At 47.3% G+C, this 17,179-nt stretch overlaps 2 protein-coding genes across 4 annotated transcripts in view; both read right to left on the bottom strand.

Annotated features, from left to right (window-relative positions):
• Positions 1-1,165: 1,165 nt before the first annotated feature.
• Positions 1,166-3,262, bottom strand: LOC120835537 (zinc-binding protein A33-like). Its single transcript, XM_040204558.2, has 2 exons — positions 3,122-3,262; positions 1,166-2,829 (listed from the first exon to the last, which is right to left on the bottom strand). Exon 2 carries the CDS (start codon positions 2,824-2,826, stop codon positions 1,417-1,419), a length of 1,410 nt encoding a protein of 469 aa, XP_040060492.2. The 5' UTR covers positions 2,827-2,829; positions 3,122-3,262; the 3' UTR covers positions 1,166-1,416.
• Positions 3,263-5,704: 2,442 nt separating this feature from the next.
• The window catches only part of mtss1 (MTSS I-BAR domain containing 1), a 22,825-nt gene continuing 11,350 nt past the window's right edge, over positions 5,705-17,179 (bottom strand). For 2 of the 3 annotated variants that reach the window (XM_078092702.1, XM_078092704.1), the window contains 11 exons: positions 14,616-14,700; positions 14,209-14,300; positions 14,066-14,140; positions 12,026-12,183; positions 11,800-11,907; positions 11,587-11,684; positions 11,332-11,407; positions 10,131-10,244; positions 9,727-9,877; positions 9,570-9,596; positions 5,705-9,359 (listed from right to left, as the gene is read on the bottom strand). In XM_078092702.1, coding sequence (XP_077948828.1) covers positions 8,050-9,359; positions 9,570-9,596; positions 9,727-9,877; positions 10,131-10,244; positions 11,332-11,407; positions 11,587-11,684; positions 11,800-11,907; positions 12,026-12,183; positions 14,066-14,140; positions 14,209-14,300; positions 14,616-14,700 — 2,294 coding nt within the window. In that variant the 3' untranslated portion in view covers positions 5,705-8,049. The remainder of the gene's footprint in view (positions 9,360-9,569; positions 9,597-9,726; positions 9,878-10,130; positions 10,245-11,331; positions 11,408-11,586; positions 11,685-11,799; positions 11,908-12,025; positions 12,184-14,065; positions 14,141-14,208; positions 14,301-14,615; positions 14,701-17,179) is intronic. The other variant, XM_078092703.1, reaches the window with a different exon arrangement.

Genomic DNA, 17,179 nt, shown 5'->3' with positions numbered 1-17,179 from the left:
CTCAGGAGCGCCGCTTCCTCTATAGAGGTCACGGCCCTGAAATGTCTACACGCTGTCACGTGACAGCCGGAGAGACGCCGCGTGTCCTCCCTCCAACCGTTTAACGTACATCCGTAGTCACACAATTAACTCAGTCCAAAATCAAATGGAAGTGATTTCAAATCTATGATTAATATTTAAATGATTATTTCTCAAAGATGAACTATTGCTCAGCTACAGTAAACTGACTGATCTTAACATCCGCAGCTTGCTTTAGAGTTGTGGGTTGTCGTTGAAGATGCTGCAGCGAGATCTTCCAGCCTCGCTGGTTTCTCTAGAAACGAAAAGGTTAAACATACGCTGACGCCGCTCAGCTGTTCTCATGCCGGTTGTCACGCAGCAGGCCGGGTTTCAGGTTCTAGACTAGATCAACCTTCTCTGGGCAAATCCGCAATCCACCCCGTTCAACCCAAATCTAGAAAATAAATCACAAGCTATTCTTTTCAATGCAACATGCGCAGCTAGCAGCGCTAACAGCTAGCAGCGCTAGCAGCTAGCAGACAGTGCATTGGTTTTGGTACCGTTTAGGTACTGGTTTTTGTACTGGTTGAGGTACTTGTTTAGGTTCTGGTTTAGATACTGGTCTAGGTATTTGTTTTACCGTTCAGGTACTGTCTTTTGTACTGGTTTAGGTGCAGGTTTTGTTACTGGTTAGGTATTGGTTTTGGTACTGGTTTAGGTACTGGTTTTGTTACTGGTTTTGCTAATGACATGGTAGTGCTACCCATCCCTGCAGAGGTGTAGATGAATGGGTTTGTGGTATTTAGTATGTGTGGATTCTAATATGAAAAGTTAAATGTTTTTTTACCTCTGATCCTTACCGAGGGTCCAGGATTTGAACTGGTTCAGGAACAAGACTGCTTCAGGTCTGCATTGTGAAATGATCTCAGCGTGGAATCATTGGAAGATGCTGCAAATGTCCTGCATACTTATTGTGAGGCAGATATGAGGAAACTCATGTGAAACACTCGCACACTTCCTTAAAGTGATTCATCATTCTGAGGTCAGCTGACAGGAATAGCACAGTGACTTTTCCTACCTGTAACACCAGTATGCAGCTACCAATCAGATCACAGCATTTTGGTGACATCACACAAGGTGACGTGGATAAAAACACACACACACATTCCTTTAATCCGGAGAGGAAACTCCAGTTTGTTTAATCATGTGTAATTCATATACCATTAGGGTACAAACAATGTTTTGTATCACTTGAATGCAGAGAAGAACACAGTGAGACCTAAAATTAGAGTAAACGCAGAAGTGACATCATCACCAGGATCACAACGAAAATCAACACCTCCTCCCACCAAAATCTCCCATTTGATGAATTATTTAAAGTGTAAATCAAGAGGATTGCACTCATTCATGCACAGGTTACTTCCCTTCAGGACGTGGAACGCTGTCCCAGCAAACGTCACTGACCAGCTGGGGTAAAATCTTAATGGGGAGTTTATTGCTGCTGCTGATGTACGGAAACAGCTTCTGGGTGAACTTGTGTGAGAAGGTGAAGATGTGTTTCTTAGTGTCAGCATCGAAGAAGAACAGACCTTTTGCCCAGTCCAGGTGGACTCTGATCCTCTGGAGCTTCTCCCTCAGTGAGAGATTGATAGGCTGGGCTGATGGGTAGAGGGCTTTATAACTCCCCATAGAGAACCCAATCCTCCACATTCCTGACAACACACTCCCTTTCCTCTCAACAGACTCTTCTGCCACCCCCACAAACCAGCATGCATTGTCTCCAACTTCCACGTCCCAGCTGTAAATCCCAGAGTTAAAGCCCTCAGAGCCCAAGACAGCGATGAAGGAGTTAAACCTCTCTGGATTATCGGGGAGCTTCTGTCTCTCTCCTCGACTCACACTGGTCAGATCTTCTGACAGAACGAGTTCTGGATAAGCAGTGTTTGGGTCTAGAACCACAGGACTGTAGGAGACCATCTCCTTCATCTTGTCCCAGATGTTGTAGGTCAGGTTGCCCAGGTGTTTGGCCTGGTCTATCAGAGCTCCTGAGAGCAGCTGGTGGTCCTCCAGCAGGGGGGGCTGCCGGACTCTTTCCACTGCAGCCTTGTAGTGGTTCAGGAAGGAGATGTCTTCAGCTCTCAGCTGCTCCTCTGTGGCTCTGACTGTGTCTGAAAGAGCTGCTATCTCTCTGCTCAGAGGCTCCATCTTCTCCTCCATCATCTGACTCTTCTGCTTCTCTTCCTCCCTCAGAGCAGAGAGCCTGGCCTCCTCTTCCTCCTCTAGAAACCGGTGAAGCTTCTTGAACTGGTCCTTAATCTTCACCTCTGTGTGTCGTGCCTGGACCTTCATGTGTGCTGCTGTTTGATCACAGTTTCCTTTAACTTTTACAAAGAGCTTCAGTTTCTCCTTGAAGGGCTTCAGGTATTTCTGGATCTCCTCTTTGAGATCCTCAGCAGCCTCATTGATGGGTTTGAACCTGTGGTTGTTGTGTGTTTTTGAATCTCTGCAGACGACACACACTGGCTGCAGATGGTCCAGACAGAAGAGTTTGAGTTTCTCAGAGTGCAGACTGCAGACCTTCTCTGGACCTCTCTGATCTCTCTCCAGAATGAAGGACTCACACAGGTTCTTAATCACCAAACTAGCAGGTGGATCACTCCTCGAGGATCTTCTTTTACACACTGGACAGTCCTGAGTGAGTTTCTCTGCCCACCATCTCTTCAGACAGTCCCTACAGAAGCTGTGGCTACACGACAGAACCACGGGATCCTTGAAGATGCCCTGGCAGACGGAACAGGAGAGATCCTCCCCGGACCTGGAAGCCATTGGCTTTGTAAAACACAGTGTAGATTAGGATACAAGCGAATAAAGGCTGTGCGGGTTGACATCGGGACAACAGTCCATCGGACAACATGTGAAAACCTCATTTATCGACGTAGAGTAAAACTTTTAAATGTAAATGTTCATATCAATGTTGAAGGTGTGTCTTTGAGAGAGAGAAAGAAATCAACAGCCTTGTAACTAAGTTTGAATAATAAAACTTCTGGATCACAATTTTCTTTTTTTATCATTAAAGAGAATTATATGTCTAAGACCCGGATCTGCTTCCGTTCGTCCTTACCTCGAAAGTCGATTCTCAGCTGGTCGTTGAAGCCGAATCTCTCCGTCCGCGTTTCACTCTTCCACAGAAACTCTCCGATTGGTCTTAGGTGAGTTACATCTGGTTGGAACTTCAACAAAGTTTGCCTGGGACTCGCCAGAGGTTCATCTTTCTTTCTATATGCTGCATGATGGGGGAGGAGCCTCATACCTGCCTGGAATGTAGTCTGCTTTCCACCAGAAACACAGAACAAAAGCATTTCCTCATAATTATCAGCAGCAGCAATTGTGATTCCTGCTGTCAGGGGAGAATTTATCCATCGTGTGCGTCTCTACTGCTCCTCAAACATGGTTGTGTACAGATAACTCCTTATCAATCCACGTCTTATGTATTTTTATTACTAAGCTGTCATATAACTATAAAGGCAGCTCGCTGTGTGTCTGCTGCATCTCATTAAGCGGTGTTTAGATTCCAGTGGGAAACGAGTGGTTAAACTGGACGGGGTTTGCTCATGGGCCAGGCCTGTAATTAGTGTCAACACACGCCCGGTGATGAGTGTGGGGCAGCACTGAATGTGGGAGTGGTTTATGGAGACTAGCCGTGTGACAGAAGTGAGTTATGAAAAGAAAATTCCACGGTTTCCGTGCCGCCACCTGCTGAGCACCATAGGACCTTCTATTAGAAACAATATATATGGCAGTCAACGGCGAGAGACAGCCATCACATTGGTGTCTGATGGGTCAGGGTTTAGGGATAAGAGGGGTTGGGATTGGGCCTTAAATCCATGAGGGGGCAGGGTTTACGGTTAAGGGGGGTTGGGATTGGGGCTTGGTTCCCTAAGGGGTCAGGGTTTAGGGGGGTTGGGATTGGGCCTTTATTTCCTGCAGGGTCAGGGTTTACGGTTAAGAGTGGTTGGGATTGGGCCTTGGATCCCTAAGGGGTCAGGGTTTAGGGTTTAGGGGGGTTGGGATTGGGCCTTAAATCCCTGCAGGGTCAGGGTTTAGGGGGGTGGGGATTGGGCCTTAAATCCCTGCAGGGTCAGGGTTTAGGGTTTAGGGGGGTTGGGATTGGGCCTTAAATCCCTGCAGGGTCAGGGTTTAGGGTTTAGGGGGGTTGGGATTGGGCCTTAAATCCCTGCAGGGTCAGGGTTTAGGGTTTAGGGGGGTTGGGATTGGGCCTTAAATCCCTGAGGGGGTCGGGGTTTAGGGGGGTTGGGATTGGGCCTTAAAATTGGATTGGGATAACGGTCCCTGAGGCGACTATAATCGGCGGAGCTCTCCAGTCCACATTTTGGGAACCTCTAAATAAAGTGAGTGGTGTCCAGCGCCCCCCGTTGGCACAGAGTGGAAGTGCAGCTGGTGCAACACAGGAGCAACACGCAGGTTTGAGTCATGGTGACGTGGCCTTTGATTCACTGAACAGCTGCCACACTGAGATCCCATCTGCATCAGTTCCTGGGTCAGTGTGTGTCTGTGTGTGTCAGTGTGCGTAACGGTGCCTGGGAGCCTTAGTTGTGGGCCGACTCACCGGTCTCACTTTCTCTGTTACAAGTGAATCTGACGCCAATGACCTGCAAACGGTCTGATCGCAACACAATAAACATCAGATAACCGCGTGTGTGTTTGTGTGCGCGTGTGTAACTAGAATCCATTTCCCTCCACCTCTCTGACGAGCATCAGTTGACTCACAACACACAGCAGGTGAGAAGAGGCAAAGAGGAGGCTGAGTGAAAGGAGCAGAGGTCACCAGCTGACTTTAGATGTTTAACTTTGACCTAAAAATTGTAAATACATTTAACTGAGTCTGTATTGAACACAAGAACCACAGCACATGTTCTTGTATAAAAGGTCATCGGGAAACTTTCGCGTGGAAAAAATACTCAAAGTGAATAAAGATCATGGGTTAATGAGTCATAATTAAGTATTTTGACTTTTCTGTCATCTCATGATTTTATTTTCATGACAATATTTAAACATACTATAGTGACGTTTTAACCCGTGACCAAATATAGTTTGACTTTTTGTCTACATTTTTTCATATTGACTTTGTTTTCCTTCACTTTTTTTATACCAAATTTGTTTTGATATTTCTTGTCTTAACTTTTTGTCCACTTAACATATCCAGTCTTTTCTTTCAAAACATTGTGTCATGTCATAAAAGTGAGAAAAAAAAATGCTTTTACTAGTTTGACTTTTAAAAAAACGTTTCTTTGGCCTAACATTTTTCAAGCACATTTTTGGAATACTTTAAAAACATTTTTCCATGGCATATCTTTTTTTAAAGACATTTTTTTACCTAGTATTTTCTGACTTTTTCTATGGCATTATTCAAATTAATTTTTTTTTTCTCGACATGCCGTATTTTGATTTTTTTCCAAAACATTCTCTGACAGCCTTTTTGACAAACTATTTTACATTTTTTCCATGACATTTTTCATACTAACATTGTGACTTTTTAAAAAACATTTTTTGACCTAATCTTTTCATCCTTCTTTCTCCATATTTTTAGTTCAGATTTTGCCATTTTTTTTCCATGAAGTTTTTAGACAAAACATAATTTGACTACTTTTATTTTGAAAATAAAAGACAAACACAGTACCCCCAGAATGGATGAACTCATTATTATTAACATTATTCTCATTGATCCCACAGCGAACAGCAAAAGATGATCAACAAAACATTTATGGTGTTGGTTCATGTCGTCCAGACGTCTGTTTAGACCTTCGTACGCTTCTCCAAGACGTCCAATCACGTTAGAGCCTCCAAGATCGGGAAGTTCACCGGGTTTCCTCCGTTAGAATTTTTATACAAAAATATGATGCGTAACGACAATCGTGTAATAACTTATCACATTGTCCAAACAATGAATCAACAAAAATACAGGATAACTTTTATATAGATTTAGATCTCCCAGGAATAGAAGCACTACCACACACACACAGACACACACTTTTGGGGTCCAATTCAATCAATCAATCAAATGAATATCAGAAAGATCCAGAAATGTTGAGAACGCACCAGGAGTCGACCAGAGAGGGGACTGCATTTCCCAGAATGCAACGTGCCATAAAACGGTTTGTAAACAACTTCTCAAACTTTAATTGAAACAATATTGTAACTAAGTTAAACGGTTTAGTGAACTGTACCAGCTCGAGCTGAGCAAATAAAAAAGAATACAATATATTTAGATTGTGGACATTTATTATAGAAGAGAATTGTCACGTTAATTGAGAATAAAAGTAATCATTGGTTGCAGCTCTGGTCACCTCGTGAGGTCATGACCTCGGTCCTCCCAGCATGCATCTGACATTTCACTGTCTTCTATGGAATTTCATTCACGTCGCCACTCAGTGGGAAATGTTTGGGAGACGGTGATTTAAGAAACATGCAAACTATGATTTACTGATATGAAACTATAAAACTGCGTCGACATATGACATGTGATTTACAGCTCAACAAATATACAAATCTATAAATCTTTGAACAGGATCCAAGTAGAACCAGCTATTGGAGCCAAACCAAACTACTGTAGATACATATAGTTTCATTTAAATTAAAAGGTGAAGCAAACAAACTCAGTGCTGGATTCCTGAGCTGAATTTAAACACTCAAACAAAATCAAATCCTAGCGCGTCTTAATTAAACATCAGATGGGGTATTTGTTGAAAAATACATTGCGGCGGTTCTAATCTGAAGTATTTCTAATAGTGTTGGAAGATGGAAGCGCATGTGGTTCCACGTGTGGAAATGTCAGTTTAACCTGGTGAAATAAATGATTACAGCTGAAACAATTAGTGGATCAAAAGGGAAATTGATCAGAAATGGAATTTAATTCACAACTTCCAGCTTAAAACTTTAGGAACATGAGACGTATTTCTTCACAACCTAAAAATGAAAATGACTGAATGCCTCCTGATGGTAGAAAATATCAAATGTAACATCTATTCAGAAAATGTATTCAATATTACGTTTCTGTGCAAAAACTTTTGAGGCCCAAAAAATCCAAATTACATTTTTAATTTAAATTTGTTCATTAAAGAATTGTGACCGAGCGATGAACTGAACTGGAAATTTTACTGTGCACAAAAAATTATTTTGTCTTTGCTCTCAAACTTTAATGGAGACATGTTCTTAAATAGAATGATGTTCTGACATCTCATACCATGCCATGTTCTGACATGGTATTTGTTGACCAATAAGAAACAAGAAATGAAGAAATTGGCGTGATGTCAGAGTTTTCCACTAAGTCTGGGTCACAATTCCTTAAATAAAAGATTTATTTATCAAAACCAATGTTTATGCTTTAAACCAAATATCAATACTACTTATTACATTTGTCGATGTGTCACAGGTTGATTTTCTGTGATCATTTCTTATAGTTCTGCTTTTCAAACATATCGAACGTCAGCGCGCAGTAACATCTGCATTGCTCAGGTGAGGGCCTCACCTGAGGGCCCTGCTGAGGGCCTCACCTGAGGGCCCTGCTGAGGGCCTCCTCAGCGGGACGTGGAAGTGAGCGACCTCGTCTTTCTACGCTTGTTTTGGTTCCAAAATATTTACGAACTACAGAATTGGGCTTATTCCAGAGACGAGCCGAGATAAAAGAGGACGCGCACACACACACAACTAGGTGACACGGCGGAGCTACGGGACTAACTGCTAAACCCCGCCCTCCTGGGAGGCAAAAAGGCAAATCAAACACACCCGGGAATGAAAAGAGGCTCGACGGCTTCCTGGCGATGTTGGTCAGAGTAAAGAACAAATCACACTCCATCCGAATGCAAATCTGAAAGGAAAAACAATGAAATTATGAAAGTCTCAAAAAACGTTTTCAAAAACAACTAAACGGCGTAAAAGGAAGCAGATCTTGAGGAATGAAATAAGACACGTCGAGTTCCAGCAATGAAGAGTTCCACGGTTCGCGTCTCACAGGAAGTCTGACAGTCGGCCTCATTTGTGATTGGTCGGAGCGGGCAGGAAGGGGGCGGAGCGATCGTTGGTCAGGGTCCGTTTGAGCTTTACAGCTCGGATCTGGTTCAGCATGTCCCCCCCGCCTTCCAGGGCCGCCGCCTCCGGCTGCTGCTGCTGCTGCTCCGGGTCGGCGGGCGGAGGAGCCTGGAGCTGGTGGTGAGAGCTGTGGACCAGGGTGGAGGGCTCTCCCTGGGGGGCGTAGGCCTGCTGGTACAGCTTCGGTTTCTGCTCCTGGTACTGATCCTGGTGGTGCTGCAGCTGCAGGCTCTGCGGAGGCTGCAACTGCTGCTGCTGATGGTGCTGCTGCAGCTGGATCTCCTGCTGCTGCTGGTGGTGCAGCTGCAGCAGGCTCTGCGGAGGCTGCAGCTGCTGCTGCTGATGGTGGTGGTGGTGCTGCTGCTGCAGCTGCTGCTGCTGCTGCTGGATCTCTTGCTGCTGCTGGTGGTGGTGCTGCTGCAGCTGCTGCTGCTGCTGCTGCTGGATCTCTTGCTGCTGCTGGTGGTGCTGGTGCAGCTGCTGCTGCTGCTGCTGGATCTCTTGCTGCTGCTGGTGGTGCTGGTGCAGCTGCTGCTGCTGGATCTCTTGCTGCTGCTGATGGTGCTGCTGCAGCTGGTGCTGCTGCTGGATCTCCTGCTGCTGCTGGTGGTGCTGCTGCAGCTGGTTACGATGCTGCTGATTCAGCTGCTGGCTGATGTGCTGATGTTGCTGCAGTTGCTGTTGGTGGAACTGTCTCTGTTGCTGCTGTTTGGCGTTGCCGCCCTCTGGCGGCCTGCAGGGCACCGGGATGGGCATCTGACCGGGGACCAGCTGGTAGTACGGGGAGGAGGGGGGGGGCAAGGCGCTGAGGCTCTGGGTGGAGGTGCAGAGTTTGCTGTAACCCAAACCTCCGGGTCCTCCGGCAGACGGCACCACGAAGACGTTCTCGTCGCTGCCGGCGTTCCCCGCGAGCGCTTTGAGGGGGACCTGTGGCGTGCAGATGGGGATGGGGACACCCCCGCTGATGGTGCCGCGGCGGTACGCCGGCTTAGACGAGGGTTTGCGGCGGATGGTCGCGGTGTGCGACGCCGGCTGGTGGGCGGACCTGCCGATAAAGTCGGGCTCGGCCAGCAGGCTGACGGTGGAGGAGGGCCGCTTGGACTGGGCGAACTTCCTGTACTGGAAACTGAGGTCGGAGTTCCTCGGGATGGTGGAGGACCGGTCGAAGTCCGACTGGCTTCCGCCGCCGTGGGAGAGGTGGTGCAGGGAGAAGGAGTCGGCGTCCCCGTGAAGAGAGATGGACTCGTAGTCGACTGGCGAGAGAAGACGGGAAGCATCAGGAAACCAGAACCACATCTGTCGTACATTGTGCGACGCTACTCAGCGACCACGAGGACACACTTCTTAAGTAAAACCTGAGATCTGATAAACGCTGCACGAGGATGAGACCCTCTCGCTGACACGCAGAGAGACGGGCAGGTAAACAGACAGACAGGCAGGTAAACAGCTGGTCAGAGACCTACCATAGAGGGGAGGCTCTTTCTTTACAGCTGGAAGAGAAGGAGGGAAGTTTAGCCAAGAAAAACACAGAACTATAGAGAGAACACAACGGACCAGAGAGGAGAAAGGTCACGGAGAAGCCAGTGTGTGTGTGTGTGTGTGTGTGTGTGGTGGGCTCACTGTGTGTGTGGATGGTGTCCTCAGAGCAGGACGGGGTGGTGGTCTGAGTGCTGTAGCCGCTGGAGCAGTGCAGAGAGTCCCTGCTGCTCCTCGGGGCGTCCGAATTCAACGCACCCAACGTCAACGCCAGCTGATCGCGGGCCGAGCAAGACTGAGAGAGAGAGAGAGAGAATTAAGTCTTTTAAAGTGTACAATTGGTATAATTCATAATCTTCGGAATAAAATGACATTATAACAGAGGATAGAAGTTTTAAGGAGAGATCCAAGGAAACAAAAACAGAAAAGCAGAATGAGAAAGACGGAGACCAATGAGGATAGGCGACAAGGAAAGAAGGAGATGAGACGAGGAGAGAAAACAAGGAGAGAGGAGGCATCCGGTGACGCTCTGCAGTGGCGCTGGTTACCTTGCCAGACGCAGACATGGCTCGGGCTCGCTCTCCGCGGTGCGAGTAGGCGCTTTGGGGCGGAGCCAACAGGCCGTTCTCCGCTCCGCCGCTGGCGAGCTGAGCGCCGGCTTCCTGTTCAAAACGAACCAATCGGAGTTGATCTAACGGACGCGAGACTCATCTTCCTAATTACACATTATTATTACTATTTGCATTTCATTAAAAGCCCTTATTGTAATACGAATTTAATAACAATGAATGATTGTGTACTTTTTGTACCTTTTACTGTTAATAAAGTCTCACACTTTATTTGGATTTTCTCCATCGACACTTAACAGGCAAATAAAACATTGATCACAAGACGGAGACGAACGCTTTGATGCGTGAGGGAATAAACATTTTAGGAATGGTGATCTGGGTGGAGCTGATGGTGCGAGTCGGGTGGAGCTGATGGAGTACGCGGTGACACGGTGAAGGGTGGGATGGGGCGTTTAAACGGTAAGCACGCAGGACGCCGCTCGCTCCGGGAGTGATGTCATAGTTGGGGTTTTGGTTTTGGGTTTTTTCCTCACGGTGGTCTTATCCCTGCGGCTAACGCGGCGGCTCAGCGCGGCGTGATGGCCGGTGGCGTAACCGCGGCTGCCCCGGCGACCGAGGCGAGAGGGGGAGTTGCCCTCGCTGAGGGAGCGGCCGGTTTCATCGCAGCCAATCAGCAGATAGGGGGAGGAGCAGCGCTACACACAGGAGAGGGTGAGAGCGGTTGGTGGTCGTCGTCCTTTTGTTTCGTAGATCCTCACACAGGGGGGGGGGGGGGGGGGGTCAGTGTGTGTGTGTGTGTGCGCGTGCGTGCGTGCGTGCGTGCGTGCGTGCGTGCGTGCGTGCGTGCGTGCGTGCGTGCGTGCGTGCGTGCGTGCGTGCGTGTGTGTGTGCGTGTGTGTGTGTGGTTAAAATACAGGTGAGATGCACCTTTAAGACACCAAACATGTTAACATGAATTAGCACTAGAACTGAAATGATAAAATCATCCTGAGTGTCACAATAAAGTAACAGCTGAAAAGGATGAGGACACACGTTAAGTATCCGGGGTCCATCATCTTTTGGCAATACACTTATAAGTATTATTTGAAAGGTCAAAGGTCATCCAAGGACTTCTGACAGTATTGAAACTATAATCTTTTAACCCACATAAATGGAAACGTTGTGTGTGTGTGTGTGTTACCTGGATGTGCTCTCCATCCACAGCACTGATGGAGTCCAAGGAGGGGACGTGTCTCACCGATCCAGACTGGTAGTTACTGTAAAAAGACACATTCCAGGATAAACGGCACAAGCAGACTTTGACCTAATGAACACTTCAAAGTTTAATGGGATTTCAAAAATAACAAAAGAAGGAATTGAAACTCAATAAGAAGAAGAAGAAGAATATACCGTGGGTTAAAGGTTACCAGGCATGTAATGAGTGTCTGTGTGTTACCTGCTGATGCTGCTCTTCCTCGACAGAGTGTTACTGGGAGAAGCTGGAGGAGTCTGGTAGCTGTAGTTAAAATCAGAACCTTTCAGGTCCAAAATCACCTGGAACAAAACACAAGGAAGAGCCAGAGGAAGAGTCAGAGGAAGTGTCAGGAAGAGTGAGGAAGTGTCAGAGGAAGTGTCAGAGGAAGAGGCAGAGGAAGAGTGAGGAAGGTACCTGCTCGCTGGACGGGGGGAGTTTATTTGGCTCGGCCGTCAGGTTGGTGAGATCTTCCAGAATAGTCTGCAGGTGGGTCACCTCACCCAGCATGTTGATCTCATGGTCCTACACACACACACACACACACAAGTGTGATTATTGTGGTTTAATATGGTTTAAAGGCTACTAATCGCACACGCACACACACACACACACACACACGCACACACACACACACACTGACCAGTACGGGCTTCAGCATGCTGACGAAGCTGCAGTAACGAGCTCTTTCCTCTATCAGCGCTCTGCACACGGCTCGCTTCTCCGTGTCCTCCAGGACGGCGTAACGCACGTTGACGTCCTGCAGCGCGCTGTCCAGCTGGCCACGCACCTCGTCCTTCCCTACACACACACACACACACACACACACACACACACACACACACGTATAAAGATCCATAATGTCCATGTCCTGTGTCAAAGATCCCAAACTGCATCTCACTGGAGATAAAATAATGTCACCTAAACAGACGTTGTTTGTTAGGAGGACCTGAAACATACGACCATCCACACCAAAGACTCACAACAACAGACAACACGAGCCGAGTCACAAGACTCACACTTGTGATACTTCCTCCTACCAGCAGGGGTCAGCACAGCAACACACACACACACACACACACACACACACACACACACACACACACAGACACACACACAGTTTGAGACTAAACTTTGTCCATAAACCTCTCTGGTTTACGTTAGAGGGAAAATACACCCACGCAATACTTTAAGCAGGTACTTGTACTTTATACTTTAAAGGAAATATTCATTTAGACACATTGAATGTTAAGTTTATAAAATGCGATGTTCTTTTAAGGAGTTAAGGACCAAATGAAAAAAGAATATGCTGCTTAACGCATCAGTACTTGAGATTATGTACTTTTAAGTTGTACTTATTTTCTCACTTTTGAGAAAACTTTAGAAGACTTTTACTCCTGGGGGAGTATTTGTTTTTACATTGAAGTACTTTTACTGCAGCCCGTTGTCTCCCGCAGACACATGAAAGCCCCGTGATTGTTTAATAGAAATTTAAAAAGTGATGACCAACTTATTCCCTGAAACCTTCCCAGACTCTTATGTCAATGTTTTTTCCTTTTTCCAAACGCGGAGGAACAAAAAAACTCTTTCTACCTTCAAGAGGCCGAAAAAACAGACAGTAAATCCTGTGAAACACGCACGAGATGGTTGCCGATATTTATGTGGGACTAAAACGCTAAAATAAGAAGCAGGATGTCAGAAACGTTGTGATTCAGTTTGTTAGAAGCGGGAGAGAACGAAAGCAGACAGAAAACACGGAGATGTAAAACCCACTTCAGACGACGCTCTGCTAAGCGTGGGCGGGTCCACACGGAGGCTGTGCGTGTGCGTGTGCGTGTGCGCGGGCATTTGCATACTGAATTCGTTAAGAGGGACGACACGGGAGATTTATGTGAAAGGCCCCGAGGTTTCATTTTGATTGTGTGTCTCCGTGTTTGTGTGTGCGTTTTGGCGTCTTTCCTTCGTCCGTCCCGAGTCTTTTCCCGGCGAGCTGCTGGTCTCTTTGATTATGGGATGGCGGCTAGGCCAGGTGCAGCTATAGCGAGCGCTGGGTGTGCGCTGCTTTAAACAGCGTTTGGCGATCAAAGGTCGGGTTTTCTGTAATAAAATACACGCCGCCAAACTGCTTCTCTTCATTCATTATCTGCCACAACAAAAGGGAAGGCCTCAGGGCGGGGCCACTGTGATTGACAGGTCTCTCCTGCTCATGTGTTCAGTCTATGACAACAAGCAGGCGGCGTGGGCCAAACCGAGACTTCATCCCTACTTCGACAACCACTCCGGTTCTCCCTTCACACTGGACGCATGGGATTCAAACTTTTAGGTCCTGAGTAACTTGTTATTGGTGTTAAAATGTGCTGAAAGTTAAAAAAAAATGGTTCACAACCAGCAGAACAAAATCCGCTTCTCTGCGCGGCTTTCAAACCAGACTAAATAAAACACGAAAGGGGGCCTTTATTCTGGCGGGAACGTGTTTTTGGAGGGATTATTCCTCCCTCGTGGTTGACTGACAGGAGGCGGAGCAGAACGCAGCGGCCTGAAAACGCTGATCTCAGCACGCCGGGGATCAAAGGACTCCTGGCGTTAACCCGGGAGGATTATCGCATTCAGCGGGTCACTTCCTCCTCTAAAGTAAACGGGAAAGAAAAAACCTGATCTGCTTTTTTGAGTTTAATCTTCTCACCTTTCTTCATCTTCTTCTGCAGTTTGATGGTGTCCGACGATTTCTTCTTGATGTCCGCTCGGGCCTTCTTGTACTCTAAACCCCGAAGAACAAGTCAGAAGTGAGACGGCCGTGTGTGTGTGTGTGTGTGTGTGTGTGTGTACCTTTGGCGTGGTCCTTGTCCAGCTGACTGGCCACTTTCTTCCACTCCTCCATCTTCAGCTCCAGCGGAGTGACGAGGCCTTCTGAAAGAGCTCTGACACATAAAAGAGGTCGAAGGTCTCAATTAATCGTTTTCTTTTACTTTATTGTCAATTCATGCAGAACAATCTACATTATTGATCTATCAATTCCATTTTTATAAATCTTTCTTTGTTTTGTCTGAATAAACACACCCACAAGTGTTGAAGTTAGTAGGAGAAACACACAGACAGCATTATTTGAGAAGACAAGGTCACAGAAGATGAGATTTGAGGAGCTTTCTGCTTCATGTAAAACCTAAAGACTCAAAGACTCAATGCGTAAGCAGCTTTTACGTGAAGCGTTCGTGCGTTCCTCCTGTGTGTCTTACGTGGTGAACAGTTTGAGTTTGGACTCGATGCTGCGGTGTCTCATGCACATCCTGGTCAGCGCTGAGCCGATCTCTTTGGTGGCCCCTGGAGACAGAACAACAACAACTGTCCCATCACTTCCATTTTCAAAACAACAACATTTGGACAACTGAGCTGAACAAAGTTGCCGCTTTGGTTTTGGGTCTTTTGTAACGAGAAATTCAGGAGAATCAATGGGATTAAAATCTTATGACCGCTGTGGAAATGTAGTGTATTGCGTAACATCATCACAAATCATTTCACAAAACACAAAATTACAACAGTTTTCATGATAACGTTTAAAGCCAATTAAAACACACACACACACACACACACACACACACACACACACACACACACACACACACGTTCTGTTTTTACATCTGATGCCAGCTGAGCTGCACATGCAGTCAGAATTATCATTTGAATTGCGTGTTAGGATGCAGGTTCAAGTTCGGCTTCGCTCTCCACGCCGCAGGCCGGCGATGAGTGATGCTGTGATTTGTCCCAATAAGCTGCTCGTGCAGCGCATTGGATGTGACACCTTTAAGCATTCTGTGGTTTCAGCTGCTCACGTGACTTCATGTGAACGTCAGTGTTTCTGACGAGAAGGAACCGATCGGACGACGTCATCGTCAAGCGTTTGATGGAACGTTCCATAAACCCACCCGTCACACACGCAGCGACGTAACAAAGTGATAAACCGGCTCACTTCACGTCGTTTAAATATCAAAATCTGAGAGCTGCAGCAGGAAGAAGCGCACACACACACACACACACACACACACACACACACACAGGTGTGAGGCGTGGGTTAAACGTTTAAGGTGTGGTGAGGTGTGTTGGTTTTATTTGCCTTTCCCTCCCTGTTGCAGCTGTGAGCTCAGAGGAAAACCATTAAAAGTAGAACCGACATCAACTTGTAGATGGTGTCATGCAATGTTTAGGGGCGGGTGAGGGGGTGGGGGGGTGGGGGTGGTGCAAAAGCTCAGCACAGCATTAACAGAGGCCAACTGTGACAATACAATAAGACGTGTGATGAACAGAAGGATCCTTTAATGGACGGTGTTGCGTATCCTGCATTTAAATGTCATTTTAAAAATCCCCATGACAGCACACTGCCCAGCCATGTTTGATGCCGTAAGCATGCCGTGTGTGTGTGTGTGTGTGTGTGCGCCAGGTGTCTTCACAGTACACCCCTGCGTTTGTGTTCAGACATGTTTAATGGAGCACCGAGTCGACTTCGGAGAAAAATGCAACCCGACAAGATCAGACAGACTCGCTGAGGGGCGAGTTTGTTTTTTTTAGACTTGCACACGGTGCTGCGGCGGTCACGTGTTTTCAGTTCTTTTGCACGGGATCGAAGAGACGCCGGCCGCCTAAAACCAGAAAGCAGCCGGTGGTCTGAAGATCAGCGGCAGCAGGTCGGTCTGTCCACGTTCGAACAGTCTCAGAGATCAACATGGAGGGAAGAAAATCAATCGATATCGACATGGTTACGGTCAGAAAGTGATTGATTTGGGACCAGAACCCCCCTCCGCCACAGAAAAGGATTGGCACGCAGACACTACACTTAAATGTATTGCGCTGGTCCCGGTCGCCATGACAACAACCTCCAGTTTATAACAGTAGCAGCCGCCCCCCCTCCAACTCATTCACTCACTGCCTGTCTGTCGGTCTCTTTGCATTGATCCGGTTATTGATTAACTGACCCGATCATCTGAAAGACGTGCACAGTCGACCCGAAGGAGATCTGTGCGATGGCGAGTCAGCACTCAGCGGGTCGTCTTGTGATCCGCGCGCTTAAAGAACCCGTGACGCCACAGACGTCCACTGTTCCCTCGGTTGCCAGCGGAGACGAGTCATGTGGCACCGCCGGAGAAACGAGACGAGGGGAAGAAACTTTTCAGACGACTGTGAGGGGATTCACGACAAGCCGGATCCGGTGATCCGGTGATCCGGTGATTCAAATTCACCGCACGGAAAGCTTCATAACAATCAGGGAACGTGATGTGACGATGACCACGGCCACTTCTCATATACGACCTAATTATGAAGTGAATGTTTTCACTTCCCCCTTGGAGGTTTGTGCCAGTCGGGGAGGACGTCCCTGGGACACGGCGTGCGAGTCGTCTTCAGCAGCTCACAGGAAGCAGCATTAAGAGACGCAGACCAAGTTCAAGTGGCACCACGAGAAATCTGTCCGCCTCCAGTTATCAACAGGCCCGGTGAACAAAGCTCCCAACACACGCCGCTTTGAACCGACCACAGGATCCACGCACAGACCCACCAGACCGGTTCTGAGAGAGAACCCCACACACCCCCACCCACCCCCATCCTCCCCCCTCCGCCTGTGGCTGTTATGAGTGTGTGTGTGTGTGTGTGTGAGCCCAGGCGTGTTAACGTGTGAACTTTCCATTAAAACCACATTCAACTTGTCGGCTAATGGTCATTTTTAATGATCACAAAAGAGCTTTAGTTGATTAAAGGTCAGCAGCTGTAGATGATGGCGGATGCATCAACTTTGTGTCGTCGTTGATTTCTA

This window comes from Gasterosteus aculeatus, chromosome 17 (assembly GCF_964276395.1).
Source record: "Gasterosteus aculeatus chromosome 17, fGasAcu3.hap1.1, whole genome shotgun sequence".
Taxonomy (NCBI): Eukaryota; Metazoa; Chordata; class Actinopteri; order Perciformes; family Gasterosteidae; genus Gasterosteus; species Gasterosteus aculeatus.
The sequence above is the reverse complement of the archived record's forward strand: the minus strand, read 5'-3'. Positions and strand labels throughout refer to the sequence as shown.